We start from the raw sequence: 21,590 nt of genomic DNA, 5'->3' as shown, positions 1-21,590 counted from the left end.
AAAGAGAGTAGCTCAGGGTATGTTCATAATCCCTTTATTTTATCACTTAATAACCACATCCCAGTTTTAGACTACCAAGATTAGAGATAAGGGCTCCCATGGTAGAGGACATTTTTAAACACTGTCTAATTTGTGTCAACATCACTTCAAAACTGTTCTTGATCCTGAAAAAATGGAAGAAATAAAAAGGAAATGAGAGTCTCCAAGTATGTACAGAACACCTTTACTTCACCCGTTCTCATGTATCAAATTAAGGAGGAGAGAAAGGCAGACTTTCATGGCAGAAGCTGAAATTTTGTGGAGACTTGAGCACTGGCACCTTTCTTTAAAAAAAAATATTTATCATGTTGCAGGTCTAGCAACTAGGGTGAGACTAGACAGGGGTAGCTAATGGGGAGAGATTTAACATAACCAGTTAACAGCTAAAACCAATTTTATATATAAAACTCACAAAATAATAAATATACAATTAAAAATAAAATTAAAAATTAGAATTGTACCAGTGCCAAGACTTCTGCCTGCACATTATTATTTGGTTGTCCCAAACTGAATAAAGGTAGTCAATTCTTTCTGAAATTGAGGAAGTAGAATTCCCTTCCCAGGTTATATGCAACCAATTTTGTTTATCATTTTGTTAATCAAGTTGTACTTGGCACATCCATCCCTTGAGAATGGGCGATTGAGTTATTTCCGATAGTACTTTGCTATTAAAATTTGTGCTGTAATAAATAAGTTTCCAGGTGGACATCTGTATTTCTTGGTTGCTTACTATACCCTAAAGCAGAGATGGGCAGAAGGTAAATCTCCAGATGTTTTGGATTTCAGCTTCCAGAGCAGAAACCCCTGGCAGCATGGCTAATGGTCAGGAATGCTGGGGGTTGAAGTTCAAAACATCTAGAGATCTACTTTCTGCACACCCCTGCTCTAAAGGAAGCAATAGGAACTTGAGAGGATGTTTCTCCCCCATCACTTCTCACTGAGTTATTTGTTTGCTGCTGTTACTGCAATCAGGGAGCAGAGCCTCTTAGAGGTGGATCTACATGTCCTGATTGGATGCACTTTAAACAGCAGCTGGCTTCCACTGTACAGACATGAAAGAAAAGCTAATGTCTGTATTTTACCTGGAGTTATCATCTGATAGCTGTGACTGTCCCAGGTGATTTAGGGCACCTATGACAGTTTGGGAATATGAGCATACTAGTTAATATATACTTGATTTTCAGTAGTGTACTGTATTGGAAAGGTTTCCTTGATCTAGGGTCCTTTAAGCTGCTCAACTCAGAGCTATTTATTTATTTGATTTATACCCCACCTTTCTACCAAAAATTGCACTCAAGGTGGCTTACAAAAACATTTAAAATAGATTAAAACGATAAAACACATTAAAATACAATAGGGTTCCCTCCTTATGGAAGGGCAGATGCAGGAAAGCATATTGGAAGAGATGGTTCAATTAAACCTTGCCCACCTTTGTTCATAGTGTTTAATTGCTGAGAGTTACAAGTTATCCATGTTTCTAGAACTAGTTTATATTCTGGTTTAGAAAGCATGAGCCAGCTTTCAGGTTACATACTAAAATTACATGCATGACCTTTCAAGAAACAGCCAACTTAGAGAACACTTAATGGACAAATAGCAAGAAGCATGTTCTTGAGAAGCTTGAGCAATGCTTTGCGATGACCACCATATTTATATATTATGTCAAGGATATAGTTGAAAACTCTTTAAGTTCTTTAACTAGCTGTAATAAGAACTTCATGAGAATAGTCCTGTTTCATGTTTTTTCCAAATATACCTTTCAACTGAGGAAAGATGTTTGGTTTCTTTGCAGCAGGGACTTTTGCAAGAATTGCTAGAACTAACTTTCTTTAACAAATAGTGGGAAACATCAAACACTCTTGGCGTTGCCCTAGAGGTCATTTATGCTAGTGCAATGTAATTTACATTATCACTAGTGCTGAATTTGATGTTGCCCAGTATCCCCAGTCTGGGTGGGCTCAAGCTCCCCTGCTGCCTGAGGTGGGTGAGCACACGTGTGCCTCTGACATGCCTGCCACACACTGCCCTTGCTGTCTCCCATCCACTCACCTCCCACCCCATCTATCACCTATCACCCCATCTCCCACCTACCACCTCATCGCCACTGTTGCCGCTGTTTTTGCCACTGCTGTGCTACAGCCGATCTCCAGGGACAACCTCTCCCACAATGTCTGGCTCTAAGAAAGGGCCCCTCAGAACCAGGCATTTGGGCCTGGCTATCTCTTTGCAGAGCCACACCAGCTGCTTTTTAGGGCTGACGTAGCTCTTCGTAGAGAGACAGCCAGCCTACCGGCCCTCTCGATCATCCTGAGAGGATCCTCAAGTTGAGCCAGAGGGTGGGTGACTGCTCAGAAAGCCCCACTGGTTGCTCTCCTCATGTAGCATTTGCTGCATCAGGAGAGTGGGGCTGTCAGGGCTCGCTGGAGCATCTGCTGTTGTGCTGCCAGGCTGGCCAGTAGCTCCAGAGAGCCCTGTCAGCTCTGCTTTCCCACCGTGGCAAATGCCACAGCGCGAGATCAGCCCTCTCTGGAGCACATGCCCAACAGCACCCATGGGGCGGGAAGAGCTCCTGGCAGTGGTGGTGGAGAGCATATAATTTGCTACTCCTTCCGCTGCACAGCCTGAGGCAGGGGTTCCAGCCCACTTCATGGGAGGACCAGCCCTGTCCCCAGTAAAACATAGACTTTATACTTGGGAATTATGTACTTGAAAGCCATTGTAGTGTCATGGTTAGAGCGTTGGACAAGGACAGAGGAGACCTAGGTTCACATCTCCACTTAGTCATGATGCTTAGTAGATGATCTTGGGCCAGTCACTATCTTTCAGACTAACTTACCTCACCAGGTCCTTGTAAGGATAAAATGGGGTTGAGGAAAAGAACCATGTATGCCACCATCCTTGCTCCTTGAAGGAAAGATGAGATCTAAATGTAATAAACAAATAAACCTTGTATGCTTGATTAAAAACTCAACTTTCAGCATAAAGTCTTTTCTGGCAGGCTTATGCTAGCTTTTAGGTCAGATCCAAACCATTCAGGTCAGGTCACCACACACACCTTTAATATCAAATATAATAGGAATATATTGAGCAAGAGTGGGTGTAAACCCAGATCCATCCTCCACATGTTTTTTAATGCAACCAAAACATAACAATTTCCAGCTCTGTTCTGCCCGTCCTTAAATAGAGAAAGAAGATCTGTGGTACCAGACAATATAGGTAGCTCTTAAAACAATTTGATATGTAGGAGGGTACTGTGTTTGTGAGCATTACTTAACACTTGCATTCTGAGCCTTGTTCATTTTTTAGGGGTGGATGGAGAGGAAATTCTGAGCTAAATTGGAAAGGCTAGGTTTTCTGGCTTTAAGTTGGTAGCTAGAGTAAGCTGAAAACTAAAGGGCAAGAAACATAGAATATAATTCCGCAGGCTTCAGAAAAACAGAAAATCCTCCAAAAGCATCTATCAAAGTGATTTCAATCCAATGATCCGGTACAAAGTCAAAAGATGTAAGCTGTTCTAATCCAATGCTTTCAGCTGCTTAAGATCTAGCCTCCACAGCTAGTTGCCAGGGCCCAGCTGACAAGTTCTTCAAAGCATCGAAGCAAGAAAGCCCAGCAGTGCCTAGTGACAGAGCTCTTCAGAGGTTTTCAAACTGACAGCTGTTTGCTTTGGGTTTATATACTACAAAAACAATTCAGGTGGCGAATAACATAAATGGCACCATGTTCCAGTCCATGAGTTTTTATTACAATGAATTTAGCTTTGGGCAAGCTGCCACAATCGGCACATTTTGAAAAGAAATGCACTGACTGTGCATATTTTCCCCCACCCTGAAATAGCATGCATCATTTATGTTGTAAGATTCATGGACTACATATAGCTTCACACAGTAAAACTTTATAATATAAAATATTCATTTAATTTATAGACGGTTTTGCCCCAGTGATTTTGCTTCTCTGTAGACTACTATAACAACCTTAGTTGCTCAGATGAATTTGAATTCCATTAACCAGCTAGATAGCTTGTCAGTATGTTTTCACTATCAGAATCTTGTTTCAAGATATTGCATATAGTGGATAGATGGTAGGCAAATACCAGTGGCAATATCGGGGGATAGTTACTTTTACAATAAGCTTCATTATAAAAATAAACTATATTAATCTGATTAGGAAGAAAGCCTCTGCAGACTTATACCTATGTGTCATAGTGTAATGAACCCCATCTTCTCAGAGCCCCATGTATTTATCCTTTCAATTCCAGCAGAATCAAGCTGATTTACAATCTTCTGAAGTATTGTGTTTTTCTCCCTGCCCCTTGTGATAAAGCTGGGTGCAAAATGAGATCATGGATTAGTAGATGGTGCTGCACCTCCTGATCTCTTTCAAGTGCAGTCTTCTGTGTCTTCTGTTGTGTGCTTGGGTGATGGAAGGCAAAGTCGGCAATTATGAGCTTATACAGAAACCTTTGCAAAATATATTTTCAAATGAGTAACAGTTTTTGGAGTAGGGTGGGATTGGCCTGTGGGCAACGAATTTAGTAGCAATACCACACTTTGGATAGGAGAAACAGGAGCTACTATACTTGCTTTTTGGTTGTGCAGTTCTCTAATGATGTTATTATTTTAAAGCATTTTAGTGAAGAGATTTTCATTCCGCTATGAATGCATCCTGAAAAGCTCAGATTTGTCTTACCAAGTAATAGCTAACCCTAAAGTGGATAAACAAGATATACCACTTTCAGTGGAATTGGACGTCCCATAGCGATGGATGTCAGGTATAGAGGGGACATATAGCGAGTGACTGGAGGACCAGAGACAGCGGGGAGCATGCCCAACACTGCAAGCTCTTCTGGGGACTGGATTCTTTATAAGTGAGTAGCGATTGATGACACAACAGGATCCTTTTGGTCCACATCTTGGTGAATAAGAAAGGCTTGCAGGCTTATTTTTATATACTGCTTCTGACAGATCCTAATGTTTGAGGGGTAGCCACAGTGAAAAGTATAGCAGTGTTTTCTGCAATGGCTTTTAAAAAAGGAAAATAACAGTGCTTTTTCATTGCAGGAGGCTAAAATAAAGGATCACTTTCTACCCTGTTCAGATTAAAAGACTAAGGGGTGTTCCTTACATTATTTTTAAAAATGCATGATGCATTTCAGCTTTTTCTAGGTAAGCATTTACATAGAGAATGTAACCTTTCCTGGCTGGTCTCTGCAGTTGTGGTCGCACATTTTTCAGCTGCAGCAATGGCTGAAAATATGTGTGTACTCCATACAGCTTTAACTAAAAATGTATTCAAAGTAGGGATGAGATCCAGTGATGCTCCATGTTTGTGCTCTGTTAACAGTTGGCAAATGTGAGGCATAACTTCTCTGAATTTGGAGGACTTTTACCAGGGACTAAGGCCCAAGCCTCAGCTTACATTTGGACATGGTCTGGAGGTGATACTGCTATGCCAATTTTGCATAGTGAATAAAGTTTGTGTAATGAAAGCAACTACATATTATAAAAGCTCATAACTTACCATGCTAGAATGAAATCTAGTTTTGGTGAGTTGTTGAGGCATGGTAAATATAATTCCTGAAAGGCATGAAGATGCAGTTGTACAACATATTCACTATGTAAATATTAATTCAAGATGATTTTACTAGGCTGAGAAGTAAAATGAGAGTTTAATGTAGGAGGTATACATGTAGGAGGCAAATCACCCAGTTTAGATTGGTAGATAGAGAGAAGATCAATTTTAAGAAATAGCCTCTGATTACGGCTTGCTTGGTGTTCTAGAATTAGGTCTGTGTGAACTCTACTATCTGCTTGTATCTGCAGTTACAAGTTTTATACATGCTAAGCTATGTCTGTGTTCCTTGGAAGAGTAATTTCTGCATACAGTAACAAAATCCCCCCTTTGAAGTTTAAATATTAGTTTTCAAGTACTGAAATTATAACAAAATAGGTCCCAATCAAACATTCAGTTACAATTATTTAGTAATTGTTTAGAAATTACTAAATAATTTAGTAATGGGTAAATAGCTTTTATCTCCATGTTCTGTCTTATTTGGATATGGAATTATGGAAATAAATTATAATATGTGGGAAGAGAAATGTTTTAGGGACATTTCTTCTTGCTACAGATTATCTCTGCTACTAAACACTGGTTTTTCTCTATGCAGCTGAAGAAGGTAGTGGTAAGTGGGTGGTTTGGACAGATGGATGGAGCGTGGGATTGCTGTGCCATTTATCTGGTAAAAATATATATTTTCTATCAGTTATTTGACACTAGGACATTTTTAAAGGATATATGTTGAGCTTTAGATCCAGTCTAGTACTTCTTTGCTATAACCAGGGGTGCAAAACAAAAGTGGGTGGAGAGCCATAAGACTCCCCCCCCCAGCACTGCATGAATCCTGTGACATCAGGTGGGCGTGGCCATGGAGGTGGGCCAAGCCTCCATGGGCTGGATTTGGTCAGCAGTCTGCAGCTTCTGCACCCCTGGTATAAACTTTGTAAATTGTTTTACTACGTCAAGGTAATGGTGGACAGTATATTTGTTCTCCATGTTTTTCTGATCGTGTTTTTATCTTCTCCCCATTCCATCTCTTTAAGTTGGAGTGGGGAAGGGATGATTATTTTTGCTTATGATCATGGCCAGTTCCTGCAGCAGCCAATTCTTCTTCCACAAGCTAACATTGGCTTGCATGGTTGCCAAGCAATTCATATTGAAAGAACGTGTAGGCACCTTCAGCCTGCTCTTCTCTTAGTGCTCACTGACCATGAACAGCAGATTAAAGTACCCTTAACCTGTGTAACACATTCCAAGTGATGGAAATAGGCTTCAGTATAAAAGCATATTATGCTGTCATATATCAATGAAAAAGAGAAGTGGAGGCTGTTATATCCCATGAATTAACAACCACTGGAAACTGTCTGGTGTATTAAGACAATGGAATATATAGACAGATTATTGGCCCAATATATTTGTAGAACCAGGCTTTGTAGTCTCACTGTTTCATGAAAAATGGGGCCATTCTTGGTGCGGCAGAATGAGGGCTGCTTCCCTATGAGAATGCAGTGCGATCCTCTGATTCCTGTGTTGTGGAGGATTGTATGATGCACTTTTGGTTCATGTAGGGATCCAGCAATCTGGAATACTGGAAACATCATGTAGCCTTGGCTCAGTGAGCTCTTTTGGCATGATTGGTTGCCGTCCTTTAATTGTGCTGCCCCTAGTGACTCCCTAGTCTGCCTCTATGGCTGAGCTGACCCTGCCAAAAGCATGGAGGTGCTTAATGTTTCTTCCTTCCTTCCTGTAAAACATACCCACTGCTAAAAAATAATGTAATAGTAAAAAAATAACAACCCAGTTACAGTTTCAAAAGGTATTGCCAGATCAATGCTGCCTCATAGCTGTAGTCACTCATTTCTCAACTATAAGTCTTGAGAAAATTTTATTTAGCAAAATGTATCTATTTTGCCTCTTTCTATTCTATTCTGTAATATTCTAACTGTGACTGGAGCAAAATACCTATGAACTACTATGCTGTTCTATTAAACTAGGAAGTAATTTAGGTTTGTGCTTTGTCATCTTAATTTTCTCTGAGATGGGTGCAGTGCAGAATCAGAGAACTTGAGCATGCTCCATTATGTAACACTTTTTAATGTATATACAGAGGATGAGAAGAGCACTTAATTTTCTGTACTTCATCTTATATTTTATTCAGCATTAAGACCAACAACTTTCCATAATTAAGTGTATGTGTGTGAAAGTTTGTTCCCAGTTAAAAGCGGAACACATGTAACTTTTGATAAAGGCACATACAAGATTGGCCAAAGGGCGTACAATGCACTTTGGTTTTCATTTGGGGAAAAATAGTTATGGCGACAAAAGTGTGTTGGGTATTGAACATTAAATAGATCACAACTAGGTAGAAAGCAAGATCAAAGTATCTTCACTTGCATGTTTATTAAGTAGTTTTCAGAAAACTGTGACAGTAATGGGCAATATTCTCAATGGCAGTTGAAATATATATAGTATATATATTTTATTGCATATCAGAGTATGCTTTTGCAATATTAAAAGAACTGTCATTATGAAATCTGCAAGTTCTCCTATAGAATACAAAAAGTTTTTTTTAGTTTCTGACATATATATGTTTAGGAACATCTTAGATTTTTGTAATTTCCTGTTTCCTATAAACAGAACTACCAGTTTAATAATTAGAAACCAAGCCCCTTTTTTGTTTAGCAGCCACTAGTTTGGGGCAGTAATGTGTGCTTGAATTCTTATTTCAACTGCCTTATCTAGATTTCAGCCGTCTGCTGCAGTCTCCAACAGTCATTTCCTGGTTATAGCTAAGTAACTGATATTGCCCACTACTTTACACATTTGATTTACTGAACTTTAGTTGTTTTACTATACCCAGAATTGTATTTTGATCCATTTTGCAGCCATTTTTCTGAATATCTTCAATTTGGCAGGTTTAACCTTTTACAAATACCAAAGTGAAAAAGGCCTGTGCTTATACTTACAAGGATCTCAAATGTATGCAAAGTCCTGATTGTTCAACACAGCAAGAAAATCCACTTTCACAGTCAACAAGTCATCTTACTCAGTAGAACACAAAAGTTAAATGGTCTGTCATTTCAATATTAGCAAGGAAAATACAGTACAAATTACTAAAAAATACTAAAATATAGAATAGTTTTCAGGCATCCTTGCTACATTAATCGCAGCAGTCTCCTGAAATTTGAAACTTTTAATAAAAAGTTCTTAAATATAAATTATATGGCAAATGTACAATACATTGCTTATTCAGTCTTTTAATCCAGTGTTCTGCAGTAGGACAGCAACCTGTACAGTTACCTTTCTTTGTGAGAAAAAACAGCCACCCCAAGTCTTCCATTTCCTTTAGTATCATGAATGTGAGTGATCTGAATCAGGTATACCACTGTCTCTGTAGCTTCTATTACTGCTGCTTTCACTGTGGTTGTTTTTATACAGATTCATTCCATTAGGTGGGAATATGGTATGTATTACAAACTCCTCCTTGGACACTTGTTCATTGTTCAGAGAGATCATCTGAAAAGAAGTCTCCCTGATTTCTAAGATGGAATTGTCTTTCTTAGTTCCAGCTTCAGCATAATCGTCTTTTCTCCGCCGTCCTTTGCTGTATGTACAGTTTCTCGAGAACAAGGATCCATTTCTGTGGACATACCAGCAGACTAAAGCAAGCAGTCCTATAGCTACTAGTGCCACTGCACCTCCTATGATGGCAGCTAAGGGCAAATTAGAATTTTTGTACGGTTCTTTCTCCTGTTCATGGTTTAGGGTTGTTGTAGGATTGTACATTTTAAGGGGCGCAGTTTCAGTCTCTATACAAACAGGTGTTTCATCAGACAGATAAATGTTACTGGTTTCCATGGGAACCATGCATACACGGTATGGGGAGTCTGGTTCAAGTGCTGTAAGCAGATAGTCATTACGGTCTCCTGTAACAATAGTTTCAGTTATAGATCCAAAGGCAGGGCTATGACCCATTTTGAGCCAACTAAGTCTTAAAGCAGTCATAGGTAGTGCAACTTTCCAAGAAATATGAATAGTCTCAGTGCTTACAGACTTTACAACAATGGTAATGATTTCCTGTACTGGGATAGCTGTTGTTCTGTAGTTTCTGTGTGGATAAGGAGTCTTTATTTCAGGTGATTTGGTCACAGAAACAGGCCAGTGTCCTTGCACAGGGTATAAAGTGTTTGGTACTGAAGCAGTAATTTGGATAGTACTTACAGTATCCTCATCTTTGCAATCAAATACCTCTGTGTTGAGGTCTTTGATAGCCATGCCACGCACTTTTTCTGGTGCTTGACACATCAGGCCACGTACATTAACTCTGAGAGGCAGTGTCTGCAACCAGTCACGAACCCATTTCATTTTGCACCCACAGCGCCAAGGGTTGTTGCGAAGAAACAATTGGGTTATATTGTCCAGGTCATCAAAGACACCCTGAGGTAAATTACTGAGATTGTTGTTTGACATATCTAATCGATACAACTGTCGTAGGTATGCGAAAGCATTAGGTGGTACATGATTTATATGGTTTTCTTGCAGATAAAGCTTTCTCAGATTTGTGCCTGGCAAATTTATTGGAGCTGCTGTAAGGGAATTACGGACCAGTGAGAGTTCTGTTAAATTGACTAGGTTCATGAAGACTTTCTCTCCTAATCCATGATTGCTTAAGAGATTTCCATCTAAAACTAGACGTTTTAGATTTGTTAGGTCTTGAAGGGACAGCTCAGAAATTGTGGAAATACGATTATCATCCAAGCGCAACTCTTCTATTGTTTTAGGCAAGCCCCAGGGAATGGTGCTAAGGTGATTTCGAGAAAGAAAGAGAAGCCTGAGATAGATATTATCCCGGAAGGCTCCATCTTCAATACTAACTGCAGAAACAGAATTATCATCCAAATGCAATTCTTCCAGATAAGGAATTTGTGAAAGTGAATCATAAGTAATTGTCCTTATGTTATTTTCCTGCAAATGCAATTCTTTGACGTACTTTGGGAGGTTGATTGGAAATTCATCCAAACTGTTGTGGTACAAATAAATTCTCTCCACTTTGATCAAGGTTTTTAGGTCAGATGGAATTCCAGCATTATTAATTTGATTGTTCTGAAGGTAAAGGGTTGTAGCATCCTCTGGAATCCCCATAGGTATTGATGTCAAGTCACGATCATTGCAGTAAATGAATCCTGCATCACAGCGGCACACTGAGGGGCATGACTTGGCACTGACAAAATGAGGTGCCATTTTGAGCAACAGCCCTATCTTTGTCCAAATTAGGATGAAGTTCCAGGTTACACTGATCATGGTCAAGTTGCAATGAGGTTTGCACACAGACTAGTGTTTGGTTTTCAGCAATCTAGAAAAAAAAATCAGATTAATAGTAGAGAGTACAGTGAAAGTACCACTTTGAAATGATAAAAGCATATCTGACAGCACAATCCTGTGCATATTGACTTGGAACTAAGTTCTACCATGTTCCATGGGGCTTACAACTTGGGTCATGAATTTAAGATTAGATTGGTTTTTGTTCTCTATTTTGTTCTCATATTCTCTATGCCCACATAGGGTTTGACTGTTAGGGTTACAGGATTGTTTGAGTGAGAGATAAATATTTTATTTGTATATGGTTTTACTCACAACTATCATGCCTGGTCTAATATAAAATTTCACTTATAAGAAGGCACCACTTGATGCTGGATTAAGGCCATAATCCAAGGAGTTTTTTTAGGCATGCCTGAAGGTTTCCCCTGATTTTTGCCCCCACACCCTGGTTTTGTTGCACTACACCAGAGGCTGTTTCTGACATTTCCCTGTCATTTTGGCAGCAGCCAGCACAACCATTTTTTTCCAGAAGGAGAAACTCCAGAAGCCTATTGCATATGCACACCTCATCACATAGTTTTTTGGATTGGGGTCTTTGCCTTACACCTGTAAAATGTGGGCATCTAAATTTCCCACTTTATCTGAATGTTAGCACATGATGCTATTGAGACTTCTAGCTAATTGTTCAAACTCTCCTTAGTTACAGTCATGGGTTGTTGGTAAGACAGTGACCAAAAATAATCGATTTTTTAAAAAGCGAATATTAGGTGGGCAATTAGGGATTGCACGGTAACTAATAATGAGTGGTGGTGAAATGTGTGCAGTAGCCCCAACTGTTCAGTTGCAAGTTCAGTTAAGGAATTAAGTTTATTTGGGATTTTTAACATTAGAATAAATTTCTCCTTACTTTGGCCTTAGATAGATGTTGTACCTTGACATACAAATGAGTAATGGCCTTACTTAAGTGAATGTGAGACAGCATTTTCAGTCTAAAAAGAATTGTAAATTTACTATACGGGTGTCAGGAGGCGCCCTAGCGGCCTCTTTCAGTAGACACCAGTAGCCAACTCAAGACACAGATGAAAGGATTCTTTTCAAGGCTTTAAACCTTTTACAACTTAATGACTCAGATGCTAATCACCAGCGACTAAGCAAAGAACAGCAGGGTAGCCTAAGTCTCAAGTAGTCAGTTGATCCCCGTTTGAAAGAGAGTCACTTGAAGACCCAGAACTTACGGGCCTTTCCGCGCCCTCCATCGCTTGTCGCTCCCTGCGTCTGCGTCGAGCGTCAAGCAAGCCCCGTTCCCCCACTTTCTCACTGCTAGGATCACTATCTTTCTCAGGAATGCTGGCAGGAGGAATCTCTGCCAGCTGCTGTGTCCGTGAGGGATGAGAGGCTGTGCCTCTCCCACGGACTGCTGCTCCTCCTCAGAATCGGAACTGCTCTGGGGTTCTATCAGCTCAGTTTCCACGCTGACAACTGGAGATGTACAAAACTCCAAACATAATTTCTGCAGATTTTTGAGCCGATCCTGAAACAGCTGATAGAATTGATTATTTCAGTATTTTCTCCCTAATGTCAAAGTTCAGCACACCAATGGCTTTCCTCGGTCATGCAAGATAAAATACTAGTATTTTTTAATATTTGATATCACAAGTATTAATTTATTTCTTCTATTGCTCTTTAAAATTTAGAAGGAACAACTAAAACAGTTTTTTTTTAATGGGATTCCCCCCCCCAACCAAAATAACTGGTATATAATGAAAAAACTTGTCTCGATTTTGGAATGACACTGGTTGAGATAATTGGGAGGAGTAGCTCATTAAACAGATACTGTTGATATCTGATACTTTACAATGCTTTTGAGACGGTAGGTTTACGTAGCTTTTCATTACCTATTTAATCAAACTGCTGTGCTTATTATCTACACATGTTTTATAGTTTAACTTGAATCTGAACTCTAGTGGCGGTGCTTGCTTCTGTGTTCTATAGAAAGAAGTGCTGTTAATGTAACATGCTCAGTTTTTTAATTTGTTTAGAGTGTGATACTTGCTATGGTTTTCTTGCATAACTTGCTGCACCTATTGTTCTAATTGGCAAAGGAATACATTCATATTGACCTTACCTTATTTAAAGATTTGGGGGAACCGTTTGTGCTTGCTAATATCCAGGGAACATACAGTTTTCCAGCGGCAGGTTGACTTGGGAGAAGTTTATAGTTTGGTTTACGTAGCTGTACTTCCTTCACAGTAGTAGTTTAAATTATCCTTATGGGTAGAATATCTTTCCTGGTGAGCCCCACTGTATTCAGTGAACATTCCCATAAAGTTTTATCATGGTATATAAGCACATCAGGTTGTTGAGGATAAAAGCTTCAGACTCTTGTTGCTTCTCAGGAATGGGACTTTGAAGGAGAGGGAGGGGATTCTCTTCTTTTTTTTCTAGTCTCTGTGTGAAGAACCTCTTTTGTTTTGGTTTAATACCCTTAACAAAAATGGCTCTCTTTGTAATTCTTAGAAGCTCTTCTATATAGCATGGCTAGAGATGGTAGCCGCAGTTCCATGTGTTCAAAAGCGTTCATGATGCTAAGGACTGAATTATGATGATTTCTTCAGTAGAATGAAGAAAGAGACTTTTTTTCTGTTCAGAATCATCCAACTATTAACTTTGAACAGTAGACGTGTCCTGATAAATCCATACCTGCTGGGCTGCACCATTCACTTAGTTCTTTATCAGAATTTTCAGCTCAGAATATTTCTTCATTCTGCCTGTAAATGCAGGTGCTCACTTGTTTTAGCTGGTTTTAGTTTTATTTCAGAGGCTTTTCTTTTCCAAAGAAGGAGAAAGATGTTAAGACCAGTGGCCAGCTTTCTTTCTGAAATTTCACTCAGTCATTGTCTGTGAAAGCAAGGAAAAAAACAGTTGTTATCAAGGAAAGATGATGACAAACTTGTGCACACTTTCTTTGGCTTAGTAGTTATATAACAATAATGCCTCATTACAGGATTGATAATTGAACAAATACGTTATCTTAAAAAAAAAATCAGATCTGCTGCTGTCTAAGTTCAGCTGTTGCATGAAATCAGTCTAAACAAAACAGCAATCAAAGTCAGCTTTGATCAACAGACCAAAGAGAAATGGTTTTACAAATGTGACACATGACTCTTTAGATTACAAATCGAGGCCAAGGTTCTTTGGATGGCATGCATACAGTTTTACTGTTTTCTGCTTTCAAGAAACAAGACAGTCATCTATAGTATAAACTGTAAAACAACAACATTTTTATTCAATAGCTCTTGCACAGTATAATGACTAGGCCTAATATACAGTATTCTGTCTTAGTGACTGTAGTTCTGAATTCCTTGAAAAGCTCCTCATGTTCAGGAGCAATATAATAGTATCATCTCTTGACAACTGAAGGCTCATTCTGGAGCAGTTTTGCCACTATTTTGCTGCAGCATCATATAGGGGATGGGTCTCTTTATATGAAATTTGGCTTTTGGTGAATAAAGCTCTTATTTTGATACCTTAGATAAGTTGTGATTTTTTTTAAAGCATCATATTACCAGGAATTATGCCATGCTGTGAAAGGCCATTTAAATTGTTGTTACGGCTGTATCCAATGTTAGTCTAATGTAAATCCTATTCATTTCAATGGGCCTACTCTAAGTAGGACTAACACTGCATACACCCACCCCGCCCAGTCCACATGCAGTTAACTTGTCCTTCTTGACTGGAAATTTTAATCCTGCAAATATGATTAAGATTGAAATCCTAAGCACATTGACTATGGAATAAGCCCCATTGGATATAGTAGGATTTATTTCTGTGTACACATGCTTAGAATCACCCTGCACTCTGAAATCTGCTTCTCCTTCTACTTGTATAATTTCAAATCAGAAATTTGTTTCCAGAGTCTTCAGTGGCTGTACAGACCAAAGGCATCTTTTAGACTATCACTGTCACTTCATAAACAGTTCAAATATCAGTGAACTAGTGCAAGTATTAAAATTTCCTTTTTTGCCTTTTGCAACTCAGTCTTGTGGATACTGTGGCCTTCCTGTGGCTGCAAGAATATTGGGGAAGTATAACTGTAGTGGATAGAATATGCATTTCTGAAAAATTAAAGTAAATTGTTTTAGACTGTGATTTGAGAGCTTGTTCAATATTTGCTGTTCATACCAGGTGTATGTTTGCCATTGTCATTATTTGACAAGGATGAAAATAAGTTCTTGAGAGAAGTAGGTTCTTTATCTTTCATATACTTTCAAAATGTGGTATTGAGACAAAAATGTCACTTTCTGAAAAATTGGTGATAAAGGATGTAGCACTTGCTTAGCACAGGAATGAAATAAAATATAACATCCCAAAGCCCAGCAAATAACTAGCCAACTCTGCTTATGTAATTAGCAAGTTGCCTTATTTGTTCAGCTGCCTTAACTCTATTAGGGAAGCTATGAGCTTCTGAAGTTTATAATCTGTTTTTGAATTTTGTAATCCACTTTGGTTAACCAGCTCAGGAGAGAAACACTACTGTGCATCTTTTAGTAAGTCTGGGTAATGGAAAAACATTTTCAAGTAAGGCTAGCAAAGAGGGTTATGATGGGGGAATATTTAGTAGAAGACATGTGAAGTCTGTAGGAAACCACCCAAGTCATTCATTACAGAGAGTCGATTTTAATTAGTACTGTTCCTGGGGAAACTAGATGTTAAACTAAAACTGAATATATAGAATATCTGAATATCTTGCCTTGAGGAAGGAGGGCACCATACGTGTTGAGAATAATAAACTTTCCAAACGCTTAAAATCCTTCCCCTTTTGCACCATTTGATATTCAAGCCCTCACTTATTGCCCCTATTGTATTAACGGCAATGTTGGATTAAAATGAAAGCAGTAAAGCTCATTAATTTCTTGGGTTTTATAAATCCCTTCTCTCAAAATTACACCAAAACAAAAGGATAAAATAAAGCAGGTCTCGTTGGAGGGGAAGAGAAAAAAGACTGTTTCAAAAATGTGGATTAAATCTCTAACCCCCCTTTTCAATCCCTTCCTTTCAGTTAGAAGGAAGAACAGTTTTCTTTAGTTTTCATTTAGTTTGATATCTTGCACTTCTCCTTTATATTCCAAGCTAGTGCTGAAAACAGTGTGTTTGCATAATAAAGCCAGCAGTGATCTGTCCACACAGAAGGGAATCGTGCTGCCTTGCTCAGCTTTGCCTTTTCTCGAGCTGTCCTTACATATTCCCTGACATCAAGTCATTATAGCTGAGTTTGCAGGATGAAAAGGGAAATGTCCCCCACTGTTAAGATACACTGTGGCCAGGTTTTCACAACATCAAATTGGGAGCTTCATGGGCCCATGCTTTTGAAAGAGAACATTAATTTTGAACAAAACAAGAAGGAACTGGAAGAACTCCTGTCTCACAAGTATTTTTTTTAAATAGAAAAACGTACTCCTTTTTAATTATACCCCTTCTCAGTATATTAGAATCATGTTTGAAAAAACTGGGGAAGAAGTTGATATTCAACTTATTTGATCAATGTGGTTAGCTATGCAAACTGATCAACTGAGATAAACTGTTTATCGTGGGTCAAAGGCTTTACTGCACTTTTATAACTACATTTTTTAAAGGCGCTCTTTTGCTCTAAATATTCCAAGTAACATTAAATTTTAAAACTTAATGGACAAGAAACCCTATTGAGCAACCCAAACTCTGCTTTTATTATTATACGCTTCAGTGTGGCTCAATGAAATATAGTTCTTATCCTAAACTTTAAAAAAACTGTAGATGATAAGGGTGTGTGATTGTGTGTGGTCGTTGATGAGATACTGATGTGAAAGGCTATGGTTTCATTCTAAGGACTGTCCACAGCACTGTTTTACAGTTTCAAATATATCTTTTTAGGCTATAAATGTCAACAGGATGACAACTAGAATTAATTCAACTTGGCTGTACAAAACTGATTGTTCAGCTATTTTGGTTTTGCATAGCCATTTTATTTATTTCATAGTGCCCTCTGTGGATTGAAGAAAATGTCTGCTCATATATATGTTCAACTGGGTTGAGATTGCTGGATGGATTTTTATCAGTCACTCTAGAATCATAAGTAGGTGTTGGTTGCTATTTTTTTTTAAACTTTGAAACGTTATTTTGGTTAAACATGACTCAGCTGTATTGAAAACAACTAGTGTAACATTGTTTTCTTAAGTGTACTACTCACTTAGTTAATGGTGACAGCAAAATGCTTTCAATGTATCCTGTCTAGTAACTACAATTTTCCTGAGCATAGTATTTCAGGAAGGTGCCTCATCCTTTTGTTTAATGTTAGGCAAGCAGAAGAAGCTTAAAATATCCTCCTGAGGGCTAAAGAATGTAAAGCATTGTCGAGAAGTTGTCCTCTTCGTTTTACTTGGCATATGGAAATAAGCACAGTTAGCAATTGTAACACACTGAAATATTCAAGCATGCTTGCAATTTCCCCTTGATAAGTTAATTACTTTCACAATGAATACTGGAGTAAACCATTTCCCCATAAGTTTTAGATTAAGGATCTGTAAAACAAAACCAATATGAATTGGAATAGCACTTCTCTTAGCTTCTTAGTATTGCTCAAAAGACTAGTGACTTTTTGCAACATATATGATAAACATTATTTCTTGATAAACAATAACAATAATTTTATTCAGTGAAAATGTCACTTAAAAACACAGATAAGAAGATACTGATGATCTAACTTTTAAACTAACTATGAACAGAATAGAGAGACCTGGTTTTTATTAGTGGAAAACATGAACAAATTGTTAAATGCCAGAACACTAATTATTCACATGTTGAAGTAGGGAACAACAAATAGCCCTTCATATTCTTGGGAAATTTGCAGTCTGATCCTAGCCATCTCTATTTGAAAAGCAGTAATACTGATTTCAGTGGGGCTTCCTTGCAGATCGATAGGTTTAGGATTGCAGCCTTACAGTGCAATCCTATGCATGTTTACTCAGAAGTATGTCCCTCTGAGTTCAGTGGGACTTACTTCTAGGTAACTGTATTTAGGATTGCAGCCTTTGCCAGCTATGGCCGATAGAGTACCTTTGAGAAGTTGCTAAATTGGCTTAGGTACAATTAGAGAACAGTTGTTCTGAAAGTTTCAGGCCAATCTTTGTTTTGCTATGTTGTACCTGGAGTAGGCCTTAATAAATTCTTGACCCTTGACTGTCTGCACAAGCAGAGATTATATTCAAATGTCTTCTATCTTTCCAGCTTTCTGATAGTTGGGTTAATGGCTAATTCTTCTCTGATTATGTTGCTCTCTGATACCATTTATTTCGAAAGTAATAGCTTTTACTTTAATACAGCCTAATTTATATTACATATTTTATTATTGATCCTTCAAAATAAGTTTTCATTACAGCCATATTTTGTTAATGTCATTTTTTAAATGTTACACTGACTCTTCACTGTCTAGTCACTTAGATTATGATCCTAAGCACACTTATTTGGAAGCACTCTCCATTGGAAACAGTTGAACATATTTCCATGTGGTTAGAATCTTAGAAATATTGAGTCAAATCTTGATACAATTGAAATAAGTGTCAGGACTCTCACCTGCTATGCAGCAAAAATGCATTGTTGGTGCTTCAGCTAATTACATAAGGTACTGAAGTTACAGGTTATTGCTCTATTTTATCCATTATAATTTTAGGGGAGAAAGAAAGATGCAAATATATAGTATAAACTTAAATATAAGATTACTTGTTCATGCTTCAAGACAGCACCCTTTATTTCTGAAGGCTAAGTTTGCTGTGACTTTAGCACAGAAATTCTGCCCACTGGGTGGTAGCACATACTGCAAGAAATCTCTTTACAGCGGCTGCAAGTCTGTGTTTTTTTTTTTAATGCTGCTGTCCAGTTTCTTTGCTTTAATCACAAAGGCTTCTGGTGAGAGAACAGTGGAGGATTCCAAGGGGGAGGGGATTTATAGTGCAAAAAAGCATTTACTTTCTAATGGCGACTTTAGTCAGTTAAATTCATTTTCCAAGGAGAATGAGTGTAAAACTAAGTGTAATTTCGAGATAGTTTCAATAATATAAATAAGGTTTGGTGTCAGAAGGTAGTCACAGTTCCTTTAGGGGAAAGATAAGGACACAGAACTGGAAGAAAAGCTTTGAATAGAAGGAAATTTTAAATGGTAAATAATTATTGAAATTTAAACAGAGGGATCAGATTCTTTTTCAATGTAATATAGTAATCCTATGAATCCTGTCCTCTCAAATTTGATATCTGAAATGTTAGAAAGGGGAAATTAGCTTAAATCTGAAGTACATTTACCTCTTTGATTAGAGGTAAATAAGCACAAACAGTGACAAAAACATAGCAAACTGGCTTCAGTGGCACATACAACAGCTTTACTTAAACAGAGTCAATTTTTCATCTAGATTAAGATTTGTAAAGCATTCCTATACATAAGAATATTATAAATGTAATTTGAACTTCTTATTGCTTGGGGAGTATAACCTCCCATAGGAAACAAAGCTAGAGATAATAATCTCTCAAAGCCTGACAGATCCCAAATTTCAATTAAGCTTTCTCAACTTTATTATAAAAGGATGATTTTTAACTGGTTGAAAAGTAATACCACCCATCATTCTCCCTCCATACTACCTACTATAATCTCATTGTGGAAGTAATTTTAATTGGGCAGTGATTTTGCATTTAATAGAAGGTGATGTAAATGCTTTAACTTGCAAATGAGTTGCTTTCTATTAAAACAATAAAGGAAACAACCTTTCCCCTAATATTTTTTAAAAATCAATTAAGCAATTACCCATGGATAATGGTGTTCACATAGTTCAGTGCATACCACTACACCTTATTTGCAGCACTTACTTCAACTTTGTGACTGTGGTAATTCCTGAGTACAAAGTTACAGTTTAAACAAATAACTGAATTTAAATCTTAAATTGCTTATTGATTTTTTGGTTCTGAAACAGGAAAAAGATTGTCAATTGCATATAAAGTATGAGATTGTGTTAAGTGGACAGTGCTTTTTAATAGCCTTATATACATTTTCCACATTACTTCCTTTTGTAAACCACAACTCTTGGGCAGATCAAAGCTTATAAACACTGCAGAGCAAAAAATAAAATAAAAATAGGAATTTACATGCATATGAAGCAGTCATAGTATAAAATGATACTACCCACAATAATGTTTATTTGGCCACATATACCCTGTTAAAACCTAACTTTTTCATAGGTACTAATAAATTAAATGGGATATAAGCCTATATGTTATGAATGCTGACTTATTCAGCTAACATGGAGAAAGCTGTTAAAGGTAGTTTTGCAGTTTCCACTAGGAATCAGGACTATGCAAACATGGTAAATTTTGCTTTTTTTTTTTTTAAGAAGTTCATTTTTTAAAATAACCTAGGAAAACTCTTATACTATTTGGAACCATTTTGCTTTGCTTGCATATCCTAGAGTTTTAAATATTAATTGAAATGTTTTGATGATAATTGAAAAAAATGGCCACATGTGATCTTAAAACATGGAGACAATAGGTTTTTAGGAATAAAATATTCCACAAGCTTCATGTACAATATAGCCACAAATGATTTTTTTAAAAATGCAATATTGCAATCTCTCTCCCACTGCTTGTGTGTTCCTCTGTTCTGAAGCTTAGGTTTGTTAATTCCTCTCTAGATTATTGGCTTGTTATGCAGGTCACATACTGTATTGGGCCAAGCAATGGGCTTTCGCATTACAGTAAGGAAAGAATAACTTAGAGTGTGTGTGTGTGTGTGTGTGTGTGTGTGTGGCTTAGGTGTTAAGATTGCATCAAACAGTATATGACTTCAGCATTACAGACTTGGAGAATAGCAATGCAAGCTTTAAAACCTAGGTGTAGCTGTTTGTTTACCCTTTCCAAAGAATTATAAAAGTTCTTCCAAGTACTAAGATATTTCCTCCTGGACAGAACACTAATTTTCTGAGGGTTTATTGATCTTTCACAGCTGTAAAATGAGTATTAAGGGAACACACATGCCACAGATGCAGCACTGGCCACACTAGAAAACGTGCAGCTTGAATTTTGCTCTCTAGCATTTTGCTAGAGCACAATAGCAGAGTCTGCCATTTGATTATTTGGGAAGGAATGCTTGTAAAGTAAAGAGCTAGATTTTGAACACTTCGTTTTTAACCACCATTTTTTTTTTTTACAATTTCATTTTTAAAGCCTTATGTATGGTTTCAAATGCTACTTTTGCATAGCACTGTGGATTTAAATACAGTCTCTTCATCTCCTTTATCCTCCTCCCTCGTTTGGCTTAGCTGAATTTAATAATGGCATAGTGGGAAGGAAAAATCAAACTTGAATATTAGAAGAAAATGATGAAAATACTTACCAGTAGGGTGAAGTAGAAAAATATGTATAAAGGAATTCCATTTATAAATTCAGGACAGCAATAATTCCACTGACGGTTATAAAAGCCCTCCGTTTCAGATCCGGCAGACAAAAAGCAGCAACAGCTATTGTAGGAGGTTTCACTATGTCAGCTCACTTCTCCCTCACCCAGAAGAAGTGAGGGGGAAAGCATTCCAGTTACGTGCACACAGCCCACCTCCAAAGTCTGAAGTTAAAGCTTTCACCTAAGAGTGGTTGAATAAAGAGCTGAT

At 37.7% G+C, this 21,590-nt stretch overlaps 2 protein-coding genes across 13 annotated transcripts in view; one reads left to right on the top strand and one right to left on the bottom strand.

The window, feature by feature from the left end:
• Window positions 1-21,590, top strand: part of MACROD2 (mono-ADP ribosylhydrolase 2) — a 1,364,729-nt gene that overhangs the window by 87,416 nt on the left and 1,255,723 nt on the right. The window lies entirely within an intron of this gene.
• Window positions 4,350-21,579, bottom strand: FLRT3 (fibronectin leucine rich transmembrane protein 3). The gene is made up of 3 exons (XM_084824080.1): window positions 21,320-21,579; window positions 13,040-13,812; window positions 4,350-10,948 (listed from the first exon to the last, which is right to left on the bottom strand). Exon 3 carries the CDS (start codon window positions 10,894-10,896, stop codon window positions 8,947-8,949), a length of 1,950 nt encoding a protein of 649 aa, XP_084680206.1. The 5' UTR covers window positions 10,897-10,948; window positions 13,040-13,812; window positions 21,320-21,579; the 3' UTR covers window positions 4,350-8,946.

This window comes from Heloderma suspectum, chromosome 1 (assembly GCF_057233095.1).
Source record: "Heloderma suspectum isolate Gila_16-S chromosome 1, 16-S_ref, whole genome shotgun sequence".
NCBI classification, from domain to species: Eukaryota; Metazoa; Chordata; class Lepidosauria; order Squamata; family Helodermatidae; genus Heloderma; species Heloderma suspectum.
Note: the sequence above shows the minus strand (reverse complement) of the source record. Positions and strands in the feature narration are given on the sequence as shown.

Bases quoted from the DNA above. Each gene is read 5' to 3' on its own strand.
- FLRT3 (XM_084824080.1), bottom strand. From the start codon at position 10,896: ATGATCAGTGTAACCTGGAACTTCATCCTAATTTGGACAAAGATAGGG.